Source organism: Lacerta agilis, chromosome 14 (assembly GCF_009819535.1).
Source record: "Lacerta agilis isolate rLacAgi1 chromosome 14, rLacAgi1.pri, whole genome shotgun sequence".
Lineage (NCBI taxonomy): Eukaryota > Metazoa > Chordata > Lepidosauria > Squamata > Lacertidae > Lacerta > Lacerta agilis.
The window spans coordinates 23812078-23837436 of NC_046325.1; the positions used below are offsets into that span (position 1 = coordinate 23812078).

General features: G+C 40.7%; 3 protein-coding genes across 3 annotated transcripts; all 3 read right to left on the reverse strand.

Annotated features, from left to right (window-relative positions):
- Positions 1-105: 105 nt before the first annotated feature.
- Positions 106-3976, reverse strand: LOC117057863 (olfactory receptor 12-like). Its single transcript, XM_033168702.1, has 3 exons — positions 3030-3976; positions 1323-1355; positions 106-181 (listed from the first exon to the last, which is right to left on the reverse strand). Exons 1-3 carry the CDS (start codon positions 3941-3943, stop codon positions 106-108), a joined length of 1023 nt encoding a protein of 340 aa, XP_033024593.1. The 5' UTR covers positions 3944-3976.
- A 7396-nt stretch (positions 3977-11372) lies between these two features.
- On the reverse strand, positions 11373-13342 carry LOC117057864 (olfactory receptor 226-like). The gene is made up of 2 exons (XM_033168703.1): positions 13241-13342; positions 11373-12317 (listed from the first exon to the last, which is right to left on the reverse strand). Exons 1-2 carry the CDS (start codon positions 13340-13342, stop codon positions 11373-11375), a joined length of 1047 nt encoding a protein of 348 aa, XP_033024594.1.
- A 4874-nt stretch (positions 13343-18216) lies between these two features.
- LOC117058724 (olfactory receptor 6Y1-like) lies at positions 18217-19140 on the reverse strand. The gene has a single exon (XM_033170069.1). The coding sequence runs from the start codon at positions 19138-19140 to the stop codon at positions 18217-18219; it is 924 nt and encodes a 307-aa protein (XP_033025960.1).
- Positions 19141-25359: the final 6219 nt, after the last annotated feature.

A 25359-nucleotide genomic window follows, 5' to 3' on the forward strand; every position in this document is an offset into this window, starting at 1 on the left:
AAGCACTCTACCTGTACAATTATAACAAAATCCATGTATTTGGTATCATTAAATTGTTGTAACCATCAATTACAATGCACAAAAAAAGTTAACACACAATTGGCATCACATTTTTATCTCTCCATCCATCCATATTTGAGGTATTTCTGCCTTTGGATACTTTTTATTCTTGTATAGACATCTGACAGTGGAAAAAAAATGAAGAATTGCAATAAAACACAGAACATTTCGATTTTCTGAAAGGCATTATTTTTTGGGGGGAGAGCTAATTTGTTTTTGTTTTTTAAGACATATTTAACAGAAGGAAAAAAGAATGGTGTAAAAACAGACAGACTTATTTGAAAGCCAACTGGAGGTTTTGACTTCTAGTTTCAAGTGATTGTAAGGAGTCCTTCCTAGCCATTCACACAGCTTCTGGGGTGTTATGGTTTATGTACAATCCAACTGCTTAGTAGCCAGATGCAGTTGATGGCAGGAAGGGATATGGAGACCAGAGGAGGCAACATTACTGGCATCTGAATAGTGGAGATGGACACCTGACTTTAATAACTGAGTTAGAACATTGGTTCATGTAACGCAGTATTCTCTACACTTCAGGGTTTGGGGCAAGGGGCATTCTCAGGCCCATGTGGAGATGATGGTGATTGAACTTAGAACCTTCAGCCTGCCAAGCAGATGCTCTACTACTGAACCACTGTGCCAACATGAGAGACTGTTGTGTGAAAAAGACATGTGAGGGATGCAAAAAAATGTATACATGTATTATTAGTAAATTGAAACAGATTACACTATATGTAAAAATGAATAAATTTGAGGTTTTCTTATTGATCTCTGCTCACCATCTTCATCAAAGTTCTCCAATTCCTTATGTACAACTCTTACCTTGTCAGGTTTGTTGTTGTTTCACCATGGTTTGATATTTCTTACAATATGAAGTGTTACTGATCAACAAGGTCAAGCTGATCTGCAATTACTTCCTTTAAAGTGTGAAAATGTCCACTTAGTTGCAGAGATAAGCAACCTACTGCCTGGAAATCTGGTCCTTCTAAGGAAACAACCATTCAAAGTTTTTCCTATAATGTGGCAGCATTTTATGGTGCCCCAGTAACCCGTTTCTCAAATATTTTTGATCATTTCCCCCTGAACTAATTCAACTTTCAAGGACCTAGTGCCCTCCTCTCTCTTCCATCAGAGCAATGTGCCATGTTCCTCTCCTACCCCAGCAGATATTTCACTCTCCATTGGGTCACACTTTGAATCAAAATGAAATGAAAACATTAGATTTTGTTCTGTTTCACTCAACAGTATACATCGGCACCTACCTCTGAAATATGCGAGTCACGACAATGTTCTTTCTGTGTTCAGTGTTAATGCATCTGTAAATAGTCCCGTAACACCTGGGGACAATTGCTTGCATAGTCAAGCTCAATCTCTTGAGAAAAACTAAGCTTCAAGATGCAAGAGCTCCTAGTGGGACTAGCTTCCAGGTGTGCTTTGTTTTGTAAGATTAAAACATACCACTTCTGAAGAAGTGTGCATGCACACGAAAGCTCATACCAAGAACAAACTTAGTTGGTCTCTAAGGTGCTACTGGAAGGATTTTTTTATTTTATTTTGTTTTGACTATGGCAGACCAACATGGCTACCTACCTGTAACATACCACAGCTTAAGAGATACTTCAATGGATGGAGGAGGAATGAGTTTTGAGTGGATTTATACATGGTCTTTAGAAGTCCTGGAGCTTTGCCCACAAAGGTCCATCAAACAGCCTTGCATGCCTTAGTTGCTTCTGCTTTGCTTTTTAAAAAAGTTACCCCCCATTCTCTCAACCGAGAGTATTTTTTTAAGGCTGATTAACATGCAAAATTATTTTTAAAAATACATTCATTGCAAGTATAATATATATAAAAAGTACTATATTTCTGCAACATAATTTTGAAAAAAAGTATTAATAAAGTTATATGCATTGTGGTATGTATCTCTTTATGTACTGGTATGTTAGGAAATATGGAGTGTATTGTGCATATGCTATTATATGAAGAAGAAGAATTCAAAATTCAATTCAAAAAGGAATAAGAACAGAACAGGGAAATGAACAAACTGAAGCATTTATTATTCATGGTCAACAACTCTGACACCCCTGACTATTGGTCATGTTGGCTGGGGATAATTGGAGTTGCAGTCCAACGACATCTGGAAGGTTGCACATTGGCAATCTCTGACATATGAAGATGTTAGTTTAACAATGCATTACTAACAATTTGAGGTAGCCTAATCAACACTAAAGGCAGAAAGTGTGTAAAACAGTGTGTAAAAGCTTTCATGTTTAGCCTATGCATCTATTTTTACAGATAAACATACCTGGCCATTTTACTAGCCCACACTAACAGAAAGTTACTGGAAGATATGCAATACACCATCACATTGCCTAGGCAACCAATAAACTATTTCCGGGCTCTGTAGCATGGCTCAGACACATTCCCAGCACACACACCCCTTACACAATATGGAAATATTGCAGTGTCAGAAAAGAAAATGTTGCTGGAAGAAAAAGAGGTGTCCCACAAAGCAACTTTGTCACCCTCGAAATTTGACACATATTCAAATATCTGTTATTGTTGGAGTCTTCTCAGCTGGGTTGAGGCCATTGCTTCAGGTGGCAGAAGCCCCCCAGGCAGCATGCCCATGGGTGTTTTGCGTGCCCCATCACTTCCACCAGTGGCAGAGAAGTGTCACTGCCAGCAGAGCCAATTTTAAGCAAGAGTATTCCATTGGTGGCAATATATCATCTGAAATTCGCACGATCTTTCCCAAAATTGGTGCTGATAGCAGTGCTGCTTCTCTGCCAGCAGAGGATACAGCAGGGCTCACAGCAGCAGCAGAGCAGGCAGCAGCAATAGGAGCAGTTTGTGGGATTGGCAAGAGCAACAGGGCAAAGCAGCACTTCCCATTTTGCCTCAAGTGGAGAAACTGATTTTGTGCACTGCCAACTATAATATAGCTGCGTGTTCACTGGATGAAAGCAAACCTTTTCAACAGTCTTCCCAAGGCATCTTTGACCTCCTTGTTCCTCAAGCTGTAGATTAATGGGTTCAACATTGGGATGACAATAGTGTAGAAGACAGATACCACTTTGCCTTGATTAGGAGAAGAGAGAGCTCCAGGTTGGCCATACATAAAGAAAGCTGTCCCAAAGAACAAGACTACAGCCATGATATGAGAAGTACAGGTTGAGAAAGCCTTGTGTCTCCCCTCCACTGAAGGTATGCGCAGGATTGTGGCTACTATGTAGCCGTAGGAGATTAGGACAGTTGTGGAGGTTATAATAATGATAAATCCACATATCCCCAAAAGCATCATTTCATTTACAAAAGTGTCTGAGCAAGAGGCCTTCATGACTGCTGGGACATCACAAAAGAACTGGTTGATCTCCCCTGGCTCACAGTAGGACAAGCTGAATGAGAGGCTTGTCTGTGTGCAACAATTGATAAAGCCAAAACAGTAGGAAATGGCCACCAGAAGTGCGCAGGTCTTCTTGGACATGGTGACATTATAAAGCAGAGGATTGCAGATGGCAGTGAACCGATCATAGGCCATCACAGCAAGGAAAAAACATTCGGTGGTCCCAAAGAGAGAGAAGAAAAACATTTGAATGGCACACTCATTGTAGGAAATGGCCTTGTTTCCAGTAGCAAAAGTCAGCATGGCTTTGGGAGTGATGACTGAAGAGTAGCAGACATCCAAAAAGGACAAGTTTTTCAAGAAAAAGTACATAGGACTTTGCAGTTGGTCATCAATAGAGATGATGGTTATCATTCCAATATTTCCTATTAAGGTAATGACATACAACAGCAGGAAGAGAACAGAGAGAGCCAGCTGTAGTTCTAGATTGCCTTGGAAACCCGCCAAGATGAATTGTGTAACCATTGTGTGGTTTTCCATTTTCCTTTCTTGACCATAAAGAACATGGGTTGTGATTATGATGGGGGCTTTAAAGCAGAATCGTGCCTTCTGTCTCCATTGCTGTCTATGTCATATGATAAAATATTATTGGTTTTCCACAGTTAACAGCAACATTCTCCATTTCCCACACCATTTCATTTCTCTCTTTTTAAAATAAGAACTGATGAATACAGTGCAAGGTTTTTCTTTCTTGAAATTATTTCAATTCTGGAAGACAAATGCAAGTGTGAACAGATTTTTGCAAGAGATGGCATTGTGAACTCCTGAAAATATCAAATAAACAACATCTAGAATACAGCAACAACTATAATAACTTAATATATCTGTTTTTACCTAATATTGACTGGTCTGTTATTTATTCTGCAAGTATTCAATGTGTGTAATTTTTCTACACTGCCTTGTGAAAGATGCCATCTGCACTATATGGAAATGAGAATGCTCTGCTGCATTCATTGTGAAGCAACAGATCCAAGCTTGCCACAAAATGTACACTTGACAGAGAATGTCAAGCTCTTGTATGATACATTCATCTGCTGTACAAGGCCATGCTACGACCTCATTAATCTTGCACTTAACTGAGATTTTTCAAATGTATTATACCATCATTCTAAAATGGGCTTCATAATATTTTCCTAAATCAGGCTATCAGAGCTTTTAGCTTGCCCAGTGAAAATGAATTGGTGGGCATTTTTACCGGTTTAGGAAATTGGTCCCCAATTCCCCATATTAGTAGAATAGTGTGATGCTTCACTTGCTGTGCTGTATTATTCCAACTGCAAGCCATGGATAACATCTTTGAGTCCTCTCTTGCCTGTGATTGATAGCTCTTGTTCATCTGATTTAACTACAACAGGTCCCAGGTTCAATCTCCAGCATCTCCAGAAAGGGCTAAGTATGACAGCTGCCTGGACATCTGCTGCCAGTAAGTGTAGGCCAGTTATCTTCAGCCTTTTCAGACTCAGGACTCACTTTTAACTGAAACATGAATTTGGGTACACTTCTCTTAATATGTTACCTTACAACTGCATGCTGGTAGTGCTCCTGGGTCAGGCCATGACTGAGTAGTAGGTCCTGACCAGTTGAAGATCAGTGGGTAGACAATACTGAGCTAGATAGATCAGTTGTGTGAGTGAGCATAAGGAGATCTTTATTTTTCTATGTTCCTAGACAGAGCATCATACAAAATATTGACTACCCCCACATGCAGACAGAACTGTCAATTCTCGCAATATGCAAATCTTTTCATAGTGCTTCATTTTTACCATTTTATTGTAAAATGAAAGAAGAGACCTATTCTCCGATCCCCAGTGGTTCTTATTTAGTTTTAAATAAGATACATTGACCAGGAGCAGAACAAGGTATTTTCCATCCTGCTAATAATTCCCTTATCAAAATTCCAGTTTCTACTCAAGGCTAATATCAGACTGTTTCCCAAGATTGGGGGGCGGCGGGGGGAGACACCATCTGGAGAAACAAGCAAATGTGACTACTAGAAGCATGGTGTGGTAGACTTTTGTCTACTTCCCAGATGTCCTGTACCTTTGAACTGGAGCTGAGAGTTCTCTCTAAGTCCACATATCATTTCCTTCCACAGCTCTGATGCACATGCAGGGCCTTCAACAACTATCATTTTTATTACCCCATGTAGAGTGTGGGCACTCACATTCTGCTTGAAGGACTGACTAATGATCCTCATGTACAGTGCAGGTTCCAAGTACACAATTTGTTGCATTTATCTTATAAATAACTTATGCTATGTATTGTTCCGAAACGTGACTGTGAATGTAGTTAAGAAGTGCATATCATCCCTAGAAAATTCTTCCACAGCCTCCGTAACAGCTAATGGAACAAATAAATATGAAAACATGCAGTTACATGCTTTTTAAAAAGCCAGCTTGCATTACCTGTTTTCCTTTTAGCAGACGTGGAGATATGTCAGAAATTACGTACGGTATGTAAAGATGATCCAAACCCTTCTTCAAAGGATTCACCATCTCTCATCAAATAACATCAAAAGCTTCAGAATAAAAAGAATTAAAAAAATGGATGTACCTTATTTCAAAACATTGCAGCTTCTAGCTATGGAGCAGAAATTTAAAATAGGAAATGCTGAATTTGTGTAAGATACAATAATTATCGGTTTCAACTGTCTGTAATAATTTTAGAAAGTCTATTCATATACATGCTACAACATTACTATGATTAGTTATGGTGGTTATATCATCAAGAATCATCTCTCACCTCTGTTAATCCAAGGATTGTGTACAAACTGTACATTTGCATGACTCAGAAACCTCTCTACTCCAAAGATGTGCACCTTCTATTCATAGTTAAATCAAGATCTTCAGGGATTTTGCTTTCTCCCACTGAAATACATGAATGTATCTATGAATGTATTTAAAGTGGGAAGAACTTATCTCAGTGGGATTGTGTTCTTGTTGCTTGTAATAGTTTTCTCTCTTTAAGTAAATGGTACTCACTTCAGACTCAGTCCCCAGAGTGTTACTATGTTCTGAAATGCAGAGCAGATGCAACATTTTCTAAGTGTAAATTAAACATCTGCATAACGGTGAGGGGTTTTGCAGTCTGCTGGCTATAGATTTGCCATCCAGATAAATGAACAACAAGGAAGTTTATACGTGTAGATTAAATTTGTTGCACATTTTTAGATATTGGTTTTTGAAAGCACTCACAAGAAAACAAAATTTGTCATTTGGGTTTTAAACTCTTTATTATATATATATATATATATGTTGTTGTTGTTGTTGTTGTTCAGTCGTTCAGTTGTGTCCGACTCTTCGTGACACCATGGACCAGAGCACGCCAGGCACCCCTATCCTCCACTGCCTCATGCAGTTTGGCCAAATTCATGCCAGTCGCTTCAAGAACACTGTCCAACCATCTCATCCTCTGTCGTCCCTTTCTCCTTGTGCCTTCCATCTTTCCCAACATCAGGGTCTTTTCCAGGGAGTCTTCTCTTCTCACGAGGTGGCCAAAGTACTGGAGCCTCAACTTCAGGATCTGCCCTTATGTAAAGTAGCAGAAGACATCCAAGAAATGTGTGGGAAATACGTGTAGACTGCTCCTGTACATCCAGGGGCATCAAACTCCTAGATATAACTAATTCTGTGCTGAAATCTGTTGGCCAGAATTTCCATAAAGCTTTTTCTTCTTTCCTGTCTGTGAAAGTGCCAAATTTTGAAGCCGCATAAGGTGCCACTGAAATTTGAGACCCCAAGGTCTGCCACTACTCTACTCCTCTTTTAAAGTCATCCATATTGGTGACCATTATTGCATGTTGTGGGTCCAAATTTGCACAGTTGATGTAAGTAATGTGAGAGTAAAATCAGGGCAGGATTGAGGTTTGATGAGGCCTTAAGCTACTGAAGGTAATGGGGCCCTTTATATGTCCAGCTGTCCATTGTCAACAACAAATTGTCACTGTTTTTTTGTGTTGAATATATGCTATATGGTAATTTATGGACCTAATAGGTATCTAAAGCCATTTGCACATGTTGCCATGTAACCAGTCCATACAGAATGTAGGCACCCTATATACAGAAATGAGCAAACCGGTGATATTTTAGGGAGCAGGCTAGCAGGCGGGGTCCATTCCTTACATCATAGGAGCCTACACAACACAACACACTGTTGCTGTATGTAGGTTTTATTTTATTTGTTTTTTATCTTATATTTTGGAAATGTACATTCAGGTTTTTTTTCCTTTAATTTTTTTGGGGGCCCCAAGAGAGTGGGGCCCTAAGCTATAGCTTGTTTAGCTTATACATAAATCCGGCACTGGATAAAATGGACATTGTTATAAAATTCTACGCACTGAATCCAGCAGCACACATCCTTTCAAGCTGGGAAAGAACAACCAATAAAAGTCTGATTGAACAGGTAGCTCTTAAGCAGGTATGAATCACATTCAGCACATGCAGCTGGTCAGTTGTTTTAATGTGCCGCTTGTGAACCTCGTATAAACATCTTGTGAACTCTTGGAAACATAAGCCAGTGTGGTGTAGTGGTTAAGAGCGGTAGACTCGTAATCTGGGGAACCGGGTTCGTGTCTCTGCTCCTCCACATGCAGCTGCTGGGCTAGTCACACTTCTCTGAAGTCTCTCAGCCCCACTCACCTCACAGAGTGTTTGTTTTGGGGGAGGAAGGGAAAGGAGAATGTTAGCCACTTTGAGACTCCTTCAGGTAGTAGTGATAAAGCAGGATATCAAATCCAAACTCCTCCTCCTCCTCCTCCTCCTCCTCCTCCTCCTCTTCTTCTTCTTCTTCTTCTTCTTCTTCTTCTTCTTCTTATAATGGAACAGCAATGTTCTGATGTATTAGCAACATATTGGAAGGGTTTAGAGAGTTTCTTTACATAGCAGTTGTCACATAAAATATTTTGATAAATTTTGATAAATGAATGGATTACTATGTTGGGATTCCCTTGCCCTGGATCTGAAATCTGCAGTAAGTGTGGAATGCTGTGACCTGATTGCTTACAGGAGTGTGATACTGTCAGCATGTAGCACCTCTGCTCAGAAACCTGTGCTAGTTGCCAATCCGTTACTGGGTGAAGTTCAGGGTGTTACTATTAGTACATAAAGCCCCTAAAAGACTGGGACCAGCTTATGGGCAAGATTCCATTACCCCATATATACCCACTTTACTGTTTCGAGCACTAGTAAAAAAATTATCTTTCAGTGTGGGAGCACCAAAGCTTTGGAATTTCCTTTCTATTCACACTGTTCGCCTCAGCAGGACCCTTCCCTGAACTCCTTTCGAGTGCCTACCATTTCTTTTCTTTTTCTCTCCCCCCCCCCCTTTTTGGCAAGCGTATTCAGATATGTAAAAGCTAACGGGTGCCTTAATATGCCTTTAGCCCATTGCTGATTTAAAATATTTTTGTATACCTAAAACACTTGTTTTAGAATGTTTTCTACTGGTGAATTTCTGTAAACCATTTTGAGATTTCATTAGTCAAGTGATATATAGTGGAAGCCGCCCAGAGTTGCTGGGGCAACCCAGTCAGATGGGCAGGGTACAAATAAATTATTATTGCTGTTGCTGTTGTCATTGTCATTAATATTATTATAATTATTATATAAAGAAATAATAACATAAATGTTATGACACTTTACATATGCTAGCATGCCATAACAAATGAATCTTGCAGGCAAAAAATTCAGATTATCTAGTAAAATACCTTTATTGTTACTGTTATTTTCCTCTGAAACACTGCTTTAAAAAAATAATAATAACTTGTCAGCTCCCTCTTTATAGCTTTCCCTAAGAGTAAAAAAAGAAAGAAAAGACATACAAACATTTTAACCCAATAGTTAAATCCCATTCCTTGCATATTTGGAGATTCCCCCTGTAGATTATGTTATGAGACACAAATGTTAATGCAGGAGACATACAGTAACATGAGAATATACTGTGGTTTGTGAATGAAAATCAGTTCAATTACAAATGTATTTCTGTATTAACTTTTACATAATAGAATAGTTCCCAAGGACTAGACTTTATTTTTCAGTCTTAGAATGAATAGACACCTTAAGCAAGCCTCCTCAACTTATATTCTTAGCTATATGTAATTTCCACGAGGCTTCCTTCCAGAAGGTAGCTAACCTTTTGAAGACACACATGAAAAATACATTTTTGTTTCTCAAAATCTAAGACCGTGGCTCTCTGGAAACTGAGTTCAGTGGAATTAAGAACACCATCCATTGCATACATATGAGGGAGTCAGCCCCCCTGAACTAACTTCTGAGTGGTATAAAACTGAGTCATATTCAGAATAGGGATGCAAAAGAAATTCAACTGATCCAGAATGCAGCTACTCAATGCAGCTATTTCCTCAAAATTTTCTCCTCCCCGAATTTTGCAATGCAGTTCTCCAACAAAACAATATTTATATTGTATACATTGGGGGGGGGAGTGTTCATTAAATTGTATATACCAGCAATATAAAATGCATTATATTAGAGGAATTTATATATTAGTTAGTACTACTCAGAGGAGACCCACTGAAATTAACAAATTTGTCTAACTTAATTTCATTGATTTCAATGAACTTTGTAGGATTTGAGCCATGCAGAGGATCTGGCTACACACCAGTTTAAGTACTCAGCACCATAGCCCTTAGGAAAGTCTTATTATTATTGCAGTCAGATGTTAACGTTTGTGTGTGTGTTTGTGTGTGTGCACGTGTGCACACACAAACACACATATACAAAAGAAATTTAATTTTGGAAGTGTCCTATGAGTATCTTGGTTTGTTAGAAAGATTCTGCAAGGCATTTTACTTGAAGAAGTTAAAAGCTACTGGATATTTATTCCAGAGGGCTGGAGATGCAACCCTAAAAGCCTGTTTTCTTGTACATATTGAGTATACCTGTGGGGCAAGCAGTACTCTTAGCAGTGCCCCTTTATCATTGTTTCAGGATACGTTAAACATCTAAATGTGTGTGAATTAAGGGAATATTGATGTGTTTGAATGGGAAAAGTGTATGGGTATCTCTATGGGCTTTGTAGGTGGCTTCGTTGCCCCCCCCCAAAAAAAAAACTTTTAAATTTGGCCCTGCACACTACCAGCATGTAACCTTTGGAATGTGACCCTTAAGTCAAAAATGCTTCTCCACTCCCTGGTTGGTTAAAAACAAAAATACAAAAAACAGCTGTGCTTGCCATTTTAATAGGCAAGAGCAGCCTGCTACTTACTTCTCTGTAATATTAAATCTGACCTCTTCCCTGGTTTATTATTGTTGCTTTTTGTTAAATTTGTATAGAACTGAATGCCAAAATAGGTTTCTAAGTGGTTTACAAGTATAAAAACCAATTGCACAAATATCAAAATATAAACATCCATAATGAATCCATAACACAGCCAGATGGGTGGGGTATTAATAACAACAACAACAACAACAACAACAACAACAACAATAATAATAATAATAATAATAATAATAATACAACACATGCAATAAAACATTGAAACATAAACCTCCATAGTTAAAACATGCAGTAAAACAATCCCATTAAAACAATACATTGCTTGAAACATTTTGAGAGACCAAGGGAATGTCTGTGTCTTCAAAGCCCAGTGCAATGCCAGTTTAGGTGTGTCCTCTAGTATTTCAGCAGGGAGTGCTTTACATAACACCAGTGCCACCAGACACAAGTTCATGGAAAGGCTAACTTTGTTCAATTTGCTGAGCTTAATGGAGGGCAATTGGTTCTTTCAGGTAACATAGTCCAGAGCTGTTTAGGGCTTTATATTTTAGTAACTTAATAGACAACCTGCAAAGTTCCCTTAGCACAGGTGTGACATGTGTCTAGTAAGGGGCACCACTCAGGCTATGGTATTCTGTGCCAATAGCAGTCTCCAAACCAGCCATAAGGGAAGTCCTTATGGTATCTGCAACAGGGTTTTCTTCAGCGCTTGTTTCACTTCATTGTTCCTGAGACAGTAAATAATCGGGTTGCAAAGGGGGACTATGACAGCATAAAGAAGTGAAACAAGTTTGCTCGAATTGAGGGAGCTGATAGCCCTGGGGCGGGCATAGATGAAAATACTGGCAGAGTAGAAGATCACTACCACAGTGAGGTGAGAAGCACAGGTGGAGAATGCTTTCTGGCGGCCCTTGGCTGAGGGAATGCGTAGGATGGTGGAGATGATATAAATGTAGGACATGATAGTGACACAAAGGGGAGTCAATAGGATAAACAAAGCTAATATGAAATCTGTCAGCTCAGACATGGACATATCAGTGCAAGACAAGTTCAGAAGTGGGGATACATCACAGAAGAAGTGATTTATGATATTGGGACCACAGTATGTCAACTGAGATATTAGGAGGACTTTCCACGTGGAGATGAAAAAGCCGCTCATCCACGATCCAGCTGCCAGCTGGATACAGAGGGTTCGTGTCATGATTACCTGGTAGCGCAAAGGGTAGCAGATGGCAACATAACGGTCATAGGCCATGACGGCAAGAAGGACACACTCGGTGCAGCCCAATGCCAGGAAGAAATAGAGTTGCATCATGCATCCCGCAAAAGAGATCAGATTTCTCTCTATCACAAAGTTCACCATAGCCTTTGGCAGGGTGATGGTGATGTACCAGATCTCTAAGAAGGACAAGTTCCACAGAAAGAAGTACATGGGAGTGTGGAGGTTGTTGTTCACCCAGACTGTCAGCATTATCATGATGTTCTCAGACAAAACCAAAATGTAGATAATGAGGAACAACGTGAAGAGCAAGATTCGGAATTCCAGGGATGTTGGGAAGCCCAGTAGAATGAAATCTCTAACACTGGATTGGTTTTGTCTCTCCGTGACTGAATGCCTGTTCTGCACAGAAACAACACTTACAGTGATTACAAAAAGAACCCAGCACCCAAATTACCGGTCGTTTTGTTTGTTTCAAAATATGAGTTTTTGTACAACCTAATTTTCTGGGATATCCAGTAGCTATAGCAACCTTCCCTAGCCCCCACCTCAGTGCAGATTAAGCAAAAAGTGATGCAGCTTGAGACAAATAAATCCTAATTTCACAACGCATAGGGTGGCCACACAGCCCTGGCCCAAAATGAGGATCAGTGTCATCAAAGCAAAGGGGAAAGCCAGCCAGCCATGCACAAAAGCCACCTGTGCCTGACTCCCTCAGTCCAGTTGGCAGAAGGGCAAACCCTCCCTCCCCTCCCTTATCATTAAACATGTTTGTTGGTCACTTCCCATCTCTCCCAAATCCACACACTTCCAAATATATGCTCCAGAGAGTTGGCAGAGCTTCAAAATGTTGTGGGATGTAGTGCAGCAGGGTGCAAAGGAAAGGGGCAGATGTTATTGCTCTGTTTTTAATTCAGCCTTTCTATGGGACAGCTCCAGCATGCCAGCATTTCCATATATTTGTATCTGAGTACACAGCGGGTGGCGTTGTGGTCTAAACCACAGAGCCTAGGGCTTGCCGATCAGAAGGTCAGTGGTTCGAATCCCCACTACAGGGTGAGCTCCCGTTGCTCGGTACCAGCTCCTGCCCACCTAGCAGTTCGAAAGCATGTCAAAGTGCAAGTAGATAAATAGGTACCGCTCCGGCGGGAAGGTAAACGGCGTTTCCGTGCACTGCTCTGGTTCTCCAGAAGTGGCTTAGTCATGCTGGCCACATGACCCGGAAGCTGTACGCTGGCTCCCTTGGCCAGTAAAGCGAGATGAGCACCACAACCCCAGAGTTGTCCGCGACTGGACATAACGGTCAGGAGTCCCTTTACCTTTACCTTACATGCATTTAACTTGATGTAATGACTAGAATAGCTTCCATCCTGTTTAAGTCTATTCACTGCTTTAGTGCTAATGTTCAGAGGCTCCCAATACATCATGTTGGATAAAATATAACCCTTGATGGTGAAAAGTATTTCATCATTCTATGCGTGTTTACTCTGAATTAAGCCTTACTGGGTTCAGGAGAAGTTTTTTTGTAGTTATGAACTAAATGTAATGTCAATAGGTTAGATCCACAGAAAGATCTTCTGAATCATAAGAGTGTTAAAAAAGTCCTGATGGATAAGAGCAAAGTTTTATTTCATAATTTGTATAAATGTCCTTTCCTAAATAGATAAATAAATCTACTTTCCAAATAGCTTCTCATAATTTTGAGCGGCAATCAAGTGAAAAATGTTTGCTATTTATTTAAAAGCATAAAAAATAAAATATTTATAACTTGACTGAGTACAATGGTGTTCATGGTGTGCTGCAAAAGTATTGAATTTGTTATAATTTTTGTTCTATTCTCCCCAGAAAACAAATATGCATTTCCCCCCTTTATTTTCAGCAGTTTTATTAGATATTTTTAAATCTTGCTCTAATCAGTGTAAAACGTGCCATATGACCTATATATTGAAACAGATGGATATTAAGGTTGCTAAATTGGGAGAAAGTTCTACTGAACTCCATAGAACCCACTTTCTAGTAAATATACATAATAACAAACAACATATTTGAAGAATTTTATATCAGATTTGCATTTCAGTTTATTTTCTCTAATTGTACTTCTAAGTAACAAAGATCCATATCAGCACACAAGGACTTACCATGATTTGCTTTGAAGGATCCTACCAAATCCAGATTTTGCATGGCAAGAGTTGAAAAATGAGAAACCCTTTTCCTTTTCAGAGGATAGATTGTAAATAAATCATTGCGCCAAAATTAAGTCTGCACTGGCAAAAAGTTGTTTTCTGATTGGCAAGACTTGACTGCTTTCACCAACAGTCTGAAGTCTGCATTACAAATGAATCCAAAGATTTTCCTGGTGGAGTAGGTAGTTTATAGTGTCAAACACTTTTATCCTGTACTAGTCTAAGGTGCTGTATTACATCACTGGGGGAAAAGCAAATGACATTTACTAAACTTAGGCAACAACATTGTTTTGGTTTCCAGGAAAGCTTGTAAAGTTTTTTTCAAAGATATGGTGCCAATCCAATTCATAGCAACTGGCACACGGAAATATGCAATTAGGGCACTTCCAGCTGTCACTATTAAAGTTCAGTTCAAGTACAATTAAAGTTAATTTGACTCTCTTTGCAATGAACTCACTTTTGTGTGTGTGTTTTTTTATTTTTAAAAAACGACTTTTTATGATAAGGAGAGTGACAGGAAAACTCACAGGAAAGTGTGGGATAACAATTGCTGAGTGCAATGTCTTATAACCTCCCTGCAAAAAAATCGGCATGAATGCGAATTAAATACATGTGCAATGATGTTATCTAACCTCACTGCAGAACTTGTGCAAAAAAAGAACCTCTCTGAAACCCTGAAGAGCTTCTGCTGGTCAATGAGGATTGGTTTAATTTTAGTATAGTAATTTTTGATTATTTTTTTTTTTTTTTTTTTTTTTCTTTTTTTGTTTTTTAATAGTTGTCTTAAGGGGAAAGGGTCAGGGCTGCCTGGGAACGGGCCTCAGCCAACAGAATGGCTGGGGCAGGTTCCACGGGGGGTGGGGGGGATGCACTGGGCCACCCGATCTCAGTGATCACGGGTAGGAGAAGGAGTTATGCTAAGACCAGACCATGTCATTACCGAGGAGGCAGCTTTAATCGTTGTTTGAAGACTATCCCTGCCTCTGGGTCTGGTCTTGACTGGATGGATACTGGAATCAACAAGGGAGACCCACATGACCTGAAGGTGCTGCTCTGCAATGCCAGGTCAATGAATGGTAAGACCACTCCCATCCATGACTTGATGGTGGATGGAGGACTTGACCTGGCATGTGTAACAGAGACTTGGTTGGATAAAGCAGATGGGCCTGTCCTTGCTGCTGCTTGTCCACCATGTGGGTGGGGAGGGGGGGTTGCAGTGATTTTTAGGAAGTTCCTAGTTTACACCAGGAGTCTATTGGGAAGACCCAGTTCTCTGAGTGCATGTTCTGGAAGCTGGGCAATAAGGGCAGTACAGGATTCCGTTTGGTGTACCAACCTCTCTGCTGCACCAAGGATTCCCTTTCCGAGCTGCTTCAGGTCATGGTGGATGTTCTCCTGGAGACACTTAGTTTGGTTGTCCTAGATGATTTTAACATCCATGTCGACACGACCTTACAAGGGACTGCTTGGGACTTTGTGGAAAACATGGCCTCCATGGGGCTGTCCCTGAATAAATTTGGCCGAACTCATAGTCGCAGACATGCCTTAGACCTGGTGTTCACCTCTATTGATGTGGGTGATCTGACATTAAGTAAAAGTGAAACAAAAGAAGTGCCATGGTCAGATCACTTCCTGGTGCAACTGGATTTCTCCGCGACCCTTCCCCTCTGCAGGGAGGTGGGGCCAATTCGGATGGTCCGCCCCCTCCATTGAATGGATCCAAATGGTTTCCAGAGAGTGGGGGGATGCTTTATCCAGAGAGTGGGGGGATGCTTTATCCCATGTTGATGGCCTTTCAGCTGATTCCCTGGTGGCCCACTAGAATGCGGAGTTAACCAGGGCTATCGATTGTCTGGCTCTGAAGCGCCCTCTCCCATGAAGCGCCCTCTCCCATGAAGCCCAGACAGCCCTGTGGTTTCCCCCAGAGCTAAGGGTGATGAAACAAATACTGAGACTAGAGCACCGGTAGTGGAAAACTCATTCTGAATTGGACTGGATGCAGGTTAGAGCTCAATATTGAGCCCACCAAGTGGCAATAGCGACGGTGAAGAGGACTTTCTTCACTGCCTGTATTGCATCTGCAGAAAATAGCAGCAGGAGACTCTTTCAGGTGGTTCGCAATTTAGTATGCGAACTGGAGTATGCGGACCATTTGGATCCCTTCCAATTGGGATTCAGGCCTCATCATGAGACTGAAACTGCCTTGGTCGCGCTGGTCGATGATCTCCGGCGGGCTAGGGACGAAGGTGAAAGCGGTTTCCTAGTTCTGCTGGATCTCTCAGCGGCCTTTGATACTGGTGACTGGGAGTGGCCGCCAAGACCACATAACACCGATCTTGAAAGACCTACATTGGCTCTCAGTATGTTTCTGAGCACAATTTAGTGTTGGTGCTGACCTTTAAAGACCTAAACGGCATCGGCCTAATATACCTGAAGGAACATCTCCACCGCCATCATTCTGCCTGGACACAGAAGTCCAGCACCGAGGGCCTTCTAGTGGTTCCCTCACTGCGAGAAGCAAAGCTAAAGGGAACCAGGCAGAGGGCCTTCTCGGTAGTGACATCCGCTCTGTGTAACGCCCTCCCATCAGATGTCAAAGAAATAAACAACTACCTGATGTTTAGAAGACATCTGAAGGCAGCCCTGTTTAGGGAAGTTTTTAATGATTGATGTTTTAATGTACTTTTAATATTTTGCTGGAAACCATCCAGAGTGGCTGGGGAAACCCAGCCAGATGGGCGGGGTAAAAATAAATTGTTGTTGTTGTTGTTGTTGTTGTTGTTGTTGTTGTTAACAATATGAGCTAGATGTACTGGTGCTCTAACTTAGTATAAGGCAGCTTGCTATGTCCCTAATATATTTTTCTTAAACTCTACATTGCACAGATGATTTTACTGACTTGATTTTAATTCTTGTGAGCCTCTCCCCCCATCTATTAAACAAATAAACACATACATGAAAGTCAAAATTTTATTTACTAGAAATAAGATGGACAATAGCATTATTATTATTATTATTAACCCATCAACTTGAAATCACAAGGCAGATTGCAAAAATTAAAACACATTGTTAAAAACAGCTCAAAACTACTTCCAAACACAGAAATAAGGTTCTAAAAAATATACATCTCAGGTGTGTCAGATTATCAAAAGTGGAAAACATGGACTGAATCCTGTGTTTAGTGATGCTCAGAGTAGACCCATTGAAATTAATGGACATGGTTAACATAGGTAAAACTTGCTTAGCTAAAACTCACTGTTTCTTTTTTTGTTGACATACCACAATTGCTGGGATTTGTGTTTCAAGGAGGTGCAGAATCTATCCAGCATTGCTGATTTTGCCATTTTATTTCAAGCAAGTTCATTTAATTAAATTTCTCAGCTATAAGAGACTGAAGTGTGTAACCTAAATTCAAAAACACTGGAGCACTGTTCAGGCATTCAGCCTGATCGTGCAAAGTCAAAGTGCATGCAGGGGGGCAGAGCATGTACACCACACCTGTCCCCATTTCCCTTGCACTACCAGGTGTACCGCTTTTACCCCTGACTTTCAAAGATCTTAACAGTGCTTCTAAATAAGTTCAGCTGAATGTTCTTAGGAACCTCCTCATTACAATTTCCAATTGTAAAGAGGCTAAAAAGTGAATTCAGCTGATTATGCTTAGGGCAACCTTCATACATTTCCAGAAATATTGGGTAGAGCAACATGCCTAGTATTCAGGGATTAAAGGTTGCAGTGTGTTCCTATGTCCCACATACACATTTAGTCCTTGTGTGATCAGGCTGAACACCCACATAAGGCATTATGATACAATCCATACATTTCTACTTATAAGTCCTACTGTGTTCAGTGGAGCTAACTCTCAGGTAAATTGGTATAGTCAATGGCCACAAAATTATAAATAATGAAAAAACATAAATGAGACAAACCAAGAGTAAGTTTGACAGAGAGTTTTCAGAACTGCAAATGATCAAAACTTAAAATCAATCAGATCCCCATATCAAGTAGATTAAAAAGAAATCTCCTAGGTGGGTCTGGGACTGCAGCCTTCTTTTGTTTTCCACTATCCAGCAGTTTATGGTGTCCTGTATTCCAACTCCCAACTCTTCATTAGTTCCTTAAACTGAAAGAGTCTTCCTCAGTGCATCTTTTACTTCCTTATTCCTGAGGCAATAAATTAGAGGGTTCAGAAGGGGCACTACTACAGTGTACAGCACCGACACCACTTTGTTGGAGTTGTAGGCATACATCGCTTTGGGCCGTGCGTAGGTGAAGAGTGTGGTAGAGTAGAACAGCACCACAACAGTGAGATGGGAACTGCAGGTGGAGAAAGCTTTCTTTCTGCCTTGAGCTGAAGGGATCTTCAACACCGTTGAGATGATATAGATGTAGGACAGCACAACAATGCAGAGTGGGACCATGATAACCATAAGAGCTAGGATAAAATCTGCCAGCTCAGCCATGGAAGAATCTGTGCAGGATACATTCAAGAGAGGTGAAATGTCACAGAAATAGTGGTTGATCTTGTCAGTGCCACAGTATTTCAGCCGACCGATGAAGCTGAGCTTGATTGCAGAGGTAATTAAGCCGCATGTCCAGCATCCCGCTGAGAGCCGAGCACATAAACTATTACTCATGATAGCTGGATACCGCAGTGGGTAGCAGATGGCCAAATACCGGTCGTAAGCCATAACAGCCAGAAGGATGTATTCAGTGCACACAAATGTGACGAAGAAATACAGTTGTGTCAGGCAGCCTTGGAAGGAGATACGCTTGTCTTGTGTGAGGAAATCTGCCAGCATCTTAGGGACAATGATTGTGACATACCAGAATTCAAGGAAAGAGAGGTTGCACAGAAAGAAGTACATGGGCTTGTGAAGGCTGTTGTTCAGCCGAACAACTACGATGATGACGAGATTTTCCAGTAGGGTCAGCAGGTAGCTAAGTATGAACAGGACAAAAAAGAGAATCTGAAGCTCTGCAGAGCTGGGAAATCCCAAAAGGATGAAATAGGAGACATTTGTGTGGTTGGTTTCTTCCATTCTTGAATGCAGGGTACTTGCAAGAACAAGAAGGAAGAGATGTCATACAACATCTACAGTATTAACCCCCTTTTTTGCACCTTAAAAATACATAATAATGATGATCAGTGCTTCTCCCCCCCCCGAAAAATAGGTGCCAGTACTCACCATGAAGTTGTTACAGTAACTGCCACACTTTTTAACAACGAAAAGAGTTGTCAGTACTGCGTACCCTTGAGTACCCCCTGGGGGGGGGAAACATTGATGATTACAATAATATTTAAAACTGAATTTAAACATTTCATGCATATAACCCATTTTGATTAAAAACAAAAAAAGTAATACAAGCTGGTAAATAATTCTGCTGTGTATTTATTTATTACTTATACTGGGAAGCGGGGGGTAGATAAATCTGTCGATTTAAATTTCCCTATCTTTCCTCCCACCCACTCCAACTTAATTCTCCACATTTCTGCATCACTTTACAGGACTGTCAGGAAGGTTAGGCTGAAAGGCAGGTCATGGCTGAACATCACCCAAGGTGGGATATGAAACCTGTTTTCCCAGAGCTTAGTCCCTGATATACCACACTGGCACCCACACTGTACTAGTTTGATACATGTGTGTGGGGGGGGGGGCTTGGATTGCAGCCTAATACTGTAAAACTTAGGGCACTTTCAGCCTGTTGCTGTTTTGGGTTGGCATTCAATGACGAACCAAAATACTCAGGTTGTACAATTGAAGTGGATATGCTGCACGACATGCCTTCCAGCCTCCAAGATCAGACTTGTTGCAATAAGGAAAGCAGTGGGGAAAATGCACTCAGAATTGTGGAATAAGACTTGTTTGAGGCAACGTGGCATAGCATCCCCGCAAACAAATCGGAATGAATGCTCAGCAAATTGCTGATGCAATCAAAACTCCATGCAAATTTTGTGGCGGGGAGAAGGGGGTGAATGCTTAATAAACAGGTCATCTGGAAGTTATCTTTACCTTGGTATAAATTATGTTGAAACCAACAGGATTTTCTCCCAAGTAAGTCTGTCTTTGAGTGCAAAGTATTTGAAAGAAGTTGGAACTGGCTCCGTTGCATTCATAAATCAGTTTTTAGTAAAGCCCCATCACAGTTTACTATAGAACCAAGGAGAATTTAAGAGGGGGAAATGTGCTTTGTTGTTGTTGCTGCCCACAACCAGTAAGTGTGCTTCAAAAATAAATCTCATCCAAATTTCTCCCCAGATTCCAGAGTTCCTGTTACTTGGCCTTGTTCCAAATGTGGACACAGTACTATGCATCTGTGGATATTCAGGCTATTGCTTAACAACAACCCCTGTCACTTCTGAGGACTGGCCATGCTGGCTGGGACTGATGGGAGTTGGAACCCAACAACATCTGAAAGGTCATAGGTTCCCCATTCCAACACTACACTATACCAACTAAACTGCATTGACATCAGCAGACATTATTCACATGGGCATAAAAATACTAAGCAAATGCATTTACTATGTTTAGCTTCCCTAGCCTATCTGTGCCTGAACTATCTTAATATATGGATATGCAGATATAAGTTTCCTGTAGCTTATATTTAATAACGAATCAAAACATTATACACAGATTTGTAGAAGTAAAGAATGCAATTCACCTATTATGTGTCCAGGTAAGTTTTTTGCCTCCGCCTTCATATGCAGCTACATACAAAGAACTTGTATTAAATAGATTTCTTCCACTGTGGCCATGTGCCTGCCCCACCTTGGGACTAGACCTGAAAATCAGCAGTTCCCTCCCAAGGGTAGCAGCCTCAGAAGATATATCCACCACCCCCCACCCCATTCCAGTCATATTCTTTCCTTTTTCTTTCTTCCTTGTAATTTATAACTGAGTTTAGAGATCACAGCTGTAAGGAAAAATAAAATACAACTAGACCATGGAAAAGATAGCACTGATTTAACACAAGGAAAAATCATAAAAATGCATTGTCTAAATAAAAATAATCTAAGATATGGAAAACTTTAAAAAATGGTGACTTTTTAAGAATGCAATGTTTTCGGTTTTTCAACATCTAAAAAAAAGAATAACACATTAATAAAATAAAACTCAGTTGTTTAAAGGGGGTATTATGCATCAAGTCGCAGCAATCAGGTTATTGGCAGATCCTTTTGAAACTGGCAGTGAACAGTGTTTGTTTTAATTCAGCATTCCATGCTCAGCTTGTTCCTCATCAGCTACTGACTCATGTCCAACAAGGCTTGTGTTCAGCCTGAGTCCCAGCAGCTGGTTTTAGGTTACCTCCCCACCACCAATATTTCTTCTGACGTTGTAGTGGGGAACCTTGAGCCCTTCAATCCTCTCCATCCGGCCTTCAGAAATATGACCACCACTTGAGCTGTGATAAGACTTCTTGCTTGCCCGAATGAAGGGTGGTCTCTGTGTGGCCACACTCACTTCTGCCTCGTCCACAATTTGTATACAACCTATAGAAGACAGCCTATTGGGGAACACCACTTAGAGACTTCGGTAATTAATTGGTATATAAAACAAACAAACAAACAAACAAACAAACAAACAAACAAACAAAGTATGCATCTCAGGCCGAAAATGGTTTTCCTCACTTTTGTAAGATAATCATGTTTCCCTCTTAAATTGATTCTTTCCCAGCTGCCATCCCAACTGTCACCACAGGTTCTACACTTCTGTTAAGAGTCTGCAAGACTGAAAGCTGCACCTGGGGGGCAGGGAGTACACACTGAAGGAGAAGGGAGGGTTTTTACGTGGGGAGCAGGATTTAGCTTCAATAAGCTTCACTTAATGTTCCCCATTTCCTCCAAGCCTGATGACCACAGAAGGGTGACTAAGCAGATTCATGGGGCTAAGGAGGTGGTTGCAGGGTGGGGGACATGCCATTTTTTTTTGCCCTTAGCTGCAAGTGCTGGTCCTGTGGCATGGGTAAGTTGATTGTAGGACACTAAGAGGTGTCTGAGGCTAGAGAGGGAGCTAGTCATCTAGGGAATGGCCCACTGGCTGGCCGGTTTTGAGGGGCATATTCACGGCGCCCTGCAAGCCCAGAGTAATTTTCTGAGATTTGCAAAAATAGCGCTGGGTTCACAGGACACTGTGAGCTGTGGTGTCCTTCTCTGGCACTTTCCAGCTTTCCTTCCTCCTCACAGCCAGAGGGGGCTGAGAAGGACAGCTCACGATGCCCTGTGCCACCCAAAAAACTGTGCCCAGGGTGATAGCCCCTGGTCCACACATGCCCAGCTACACCTGTGCAGCGAATAGATACATAGAGTTCAGGAAATGGGATGACATCGCAGAAAATGCTCCATCACCTGTTTTCTCCAACTCTTCTGGGCAGAGGGGTGCCCAGAATAGGGTCTTCCACAAAGATTGTACAACCAAGTTTTAAAAGTTCAAATTGTAAAATTATTATTTCAATCTCCCCCCCCCCCAATGAATCATGGTTATTACAGTCAATCATCATTACCCAAGGATCTTTAGAGCCCTAAACCCTGCCATTCCCCTTCAGTTCAGGTCTCAAACTATGCCAGACCTGGCATGGCATAGTAATTCCCCCCTCTCCCATTGTGGCCGGTGGAAGGCTTCCTTTCTTTTCTCCAGTTTCTCATTTTCAATTTTAAGCTTTCCTGATGAGAAAGTTGTAGGCCTAGCCTTCTCAAAACCTAATCAAATTCAACAAACAAACAAAATGTTAAGTTTAACATGTTGAGCTTTCTACGTTTACTCAAGCTCCGGGGGTCAGCAAACTTTTTCAGCAGGGGGCCAGTCCACTGTCCCTCAGACCTTGTGGGGGGCTGGACTATATTGGACTATATTTGTGGGGGAAGGAGGGGGGAATGAACTAATTCCTATGACCCACAAATAACCCAGAGATGCATTTTAAATAAAAGCACACATTCTACTCATGTAAAAACAATCTGATTCCCAGATAGTCCATGGGCCGGATTTAGAAGGCGATTGGGCCAGATCTGGCCCCTGGGCCTTAGTTTGCCTACCCATGCTCAAAAATATCATGAAATTATAGCTATTAAGGAACAACCCCTTATCAAGTCCATTACTTAGGTAGTATTGATATGGTATCATATTGTATCGTATCCTATGATTTGTTCCAACTTCATCACTATCTTGGAGTCAAACTGCTGGACCCAAGTCCTAGAATTGCCATTCACTGGAAAAGTTTAATGGAATCCATGTAATTTAAGCCATCATACAGCAGAAGCAACTGACAACAAGGTGACCTGCTTCTGAATATTCAAGAAAATTTCGCTAGGCAAACCATTTATACAGAAGCCAATGTGTTTAACATGACTCATAATATTCATTAATTCATTTTAGCCATTTATACCTCACATTTCAGGATCCAAATCCTTCTGCTCATAGCAAACCCTAAACTAATATTCAGTTAAAACAATATGAAAATTGAAACATAAAGTACTAAACCAATAGACATCAATTCCATTAAGTGGTGCTTGTGTCTAATTGCTTTCTTACAAACTGTTAGTCCCAACTAGGTGAGCTCTAAAATAGAGTTTACTTTGTCTCACTGGAAAAGGGTGTTTCAGAGCTTTTGATTACAACATCCAAGGGAGTTTATTCTTCCTCTCGTTCTTTTCCCATTGTTAAATTCTAACTTAGATTATGGGGAGGGGAGTAATAGACAGGGGTTCATCCAAGTTAAGAAGCTCTGAGGGACAAGGCTCTGATGAGACTTCAGGTGCTGCTTACATGAATATACTAAGCTATGACAGAGCTCGGCCAATTCCAAGCAGGTGAAAATCCTCCCACAGTTACTGGACTGAGCAGAATTAAATGTTCTATGGTACTGAAAGAATAAAGGGCAGGGCAAACAACAGAACAGAGGTTTTGATAGTTTGTAGCTGAAGCCTGTTCATGTTTGTATGTTATATTCCAAACTTCTACTTGTTTGTACTACTTTTTACCTTGTATTTCCTCTCTCTCTCACCACTCTTAAGAAAGCATTCAAATACTCAATCAGAAATTCCAAACATTCTTGTCCACTGCATGTGTGAGTACAATTTTTTTATTTCCTGAATTTGATGTAGTTTGTTGGTGAAGCCTAGACAAATGTTAATTTTTGTGTGGCATGTGCTTATTTTTATTTTTCTTTATTTATATTGTGCTGAGAAACCTGTGGCCTTCCAGATGTCATTGGACTCCACATCCCATCAGCCCCAACCACCATGGCTAATGGTTAGGGATGGTGGGGTCTGTACTCCAGAAACATCTGGAGGGGTTGAGTTTCCCTACTCCTGGTTTACTAGAGTGTGCAGGCTCACCTTCCACTCAATGAATATGCTTATTTTATTTCATTTGAGGCAGTATTCATAGTCAAATTGATAAAGCTAACACATTTCCAACATATAAAAGGAAGCAAAGCTCAATTTCTGTTCAGTTTGAAGCCCTTTCATTATATTTTGGATACAAGAATGGCTTGCTTTGTTCCAAAAACAAAGCTGAGTTCCAACAACATCTGGATCAAGGCTAACACAGCTAAGTCCCTTTGAAATCAATGTGAAAAGTTATTTGTGGCTTATTTAACTCCCATTGGTTTCCAAACCTATGCAAATCTACCTGAGATAAAGTCCTTTTGAGCACAGTGAGACTTGCTTCTGAGTAAAAAAGGAATAGTTTTGCAATTCATATCTCAATCAAGCCTGATGTTTTCTAGATAAGAAGTATATTTTTAATGATAACTTGGGAAAAAGTAAGGACTTTTCAAAACAGTAACTTATGGTTGTATCCAATGAAGTTGTCCCGTTAGCATAAGGACTTCCACTTGCCTCTCGTTGCATCCAGAAGTACTTATGCCAGGCTCAAAAACTTTGGTTGGCCCTCACGCATGTTCACTTCATCAAATCTGGCCCTCTCTGAAAAAAGTTTGGGCACCCCCTGACTTACGCTAACAGAACAACTTAATTGAATATAGCCTTTAGGCTGCAATCCTAGCTCCACTTACTTGGGAGTAAGCCCAAGTAGATATTGTTAGGCTTGCAAAGTTAAATGCCAAATAACTAAGCAAGTGAGCCGCACCTCATTGCCAGTCTCATACAAAAGAAAATGTGGAGCACAATCCATCCGAGTACAGGCACTGAAGTATGTGCGCTCTGAACTCAACAGGACTATTGCATATTAGACCAGATCATGCCCATAACTATGAAAATGGCATGCTGCCTAAACACTTGAATCGATCCTGAGATCAAACAG

What these genes read in the sequence shown, in the direction of transcription:
- LOC117057863 (XM_033168702.1), bottom strand. Translation starts at nt 3,943, where the DNA reads ATGGAAAACCACACAATGGTTACACAATTCATCTTGGCGGGTTTCCAA. An exon ending in TTGGGAAGACTGTTGAAAAG is followed by an intron (nt 1,356 to 3,029) that starts GTTTGCTTTCAT and finishes CACTGAACACAG; the next exon opens with AAAGAACATTGTCGTGACTC. An exon ending in GTGACTCGCATATTTCAGAG is followed by an intron (nt 182 to 1,322) that starts GTAGGTGCCGAT and finishes TTCCACTGTCAG; the next exon opens with ATGTCTATACAAGAATAAAA.
- LOC117057864 (XM_033168703.1), bottom strand. Translation starts at nt 13,342, where the DNA reads ATGATGTATTGGGAGCCTCTGAACATTAGCACTAAAGCAGTGAATAGA. An exon ending in TCAAGTTAAATGCATGTAAG is followed by an intron (nt 12,318 to 13,240) that starts GTAAAGGTAAAG and finishes GTTTCTGTGCAG; the next exon opens with AACAGGCATTCAGTCACGGA.
- LOC117058724 (XM_033170069.1), bottom strand. Translation starts at nt 19,140, where the DNA reads ATGGAAGAAACCAACCACACAAATGTCTCCTATTTCATCCTTTTGGGA.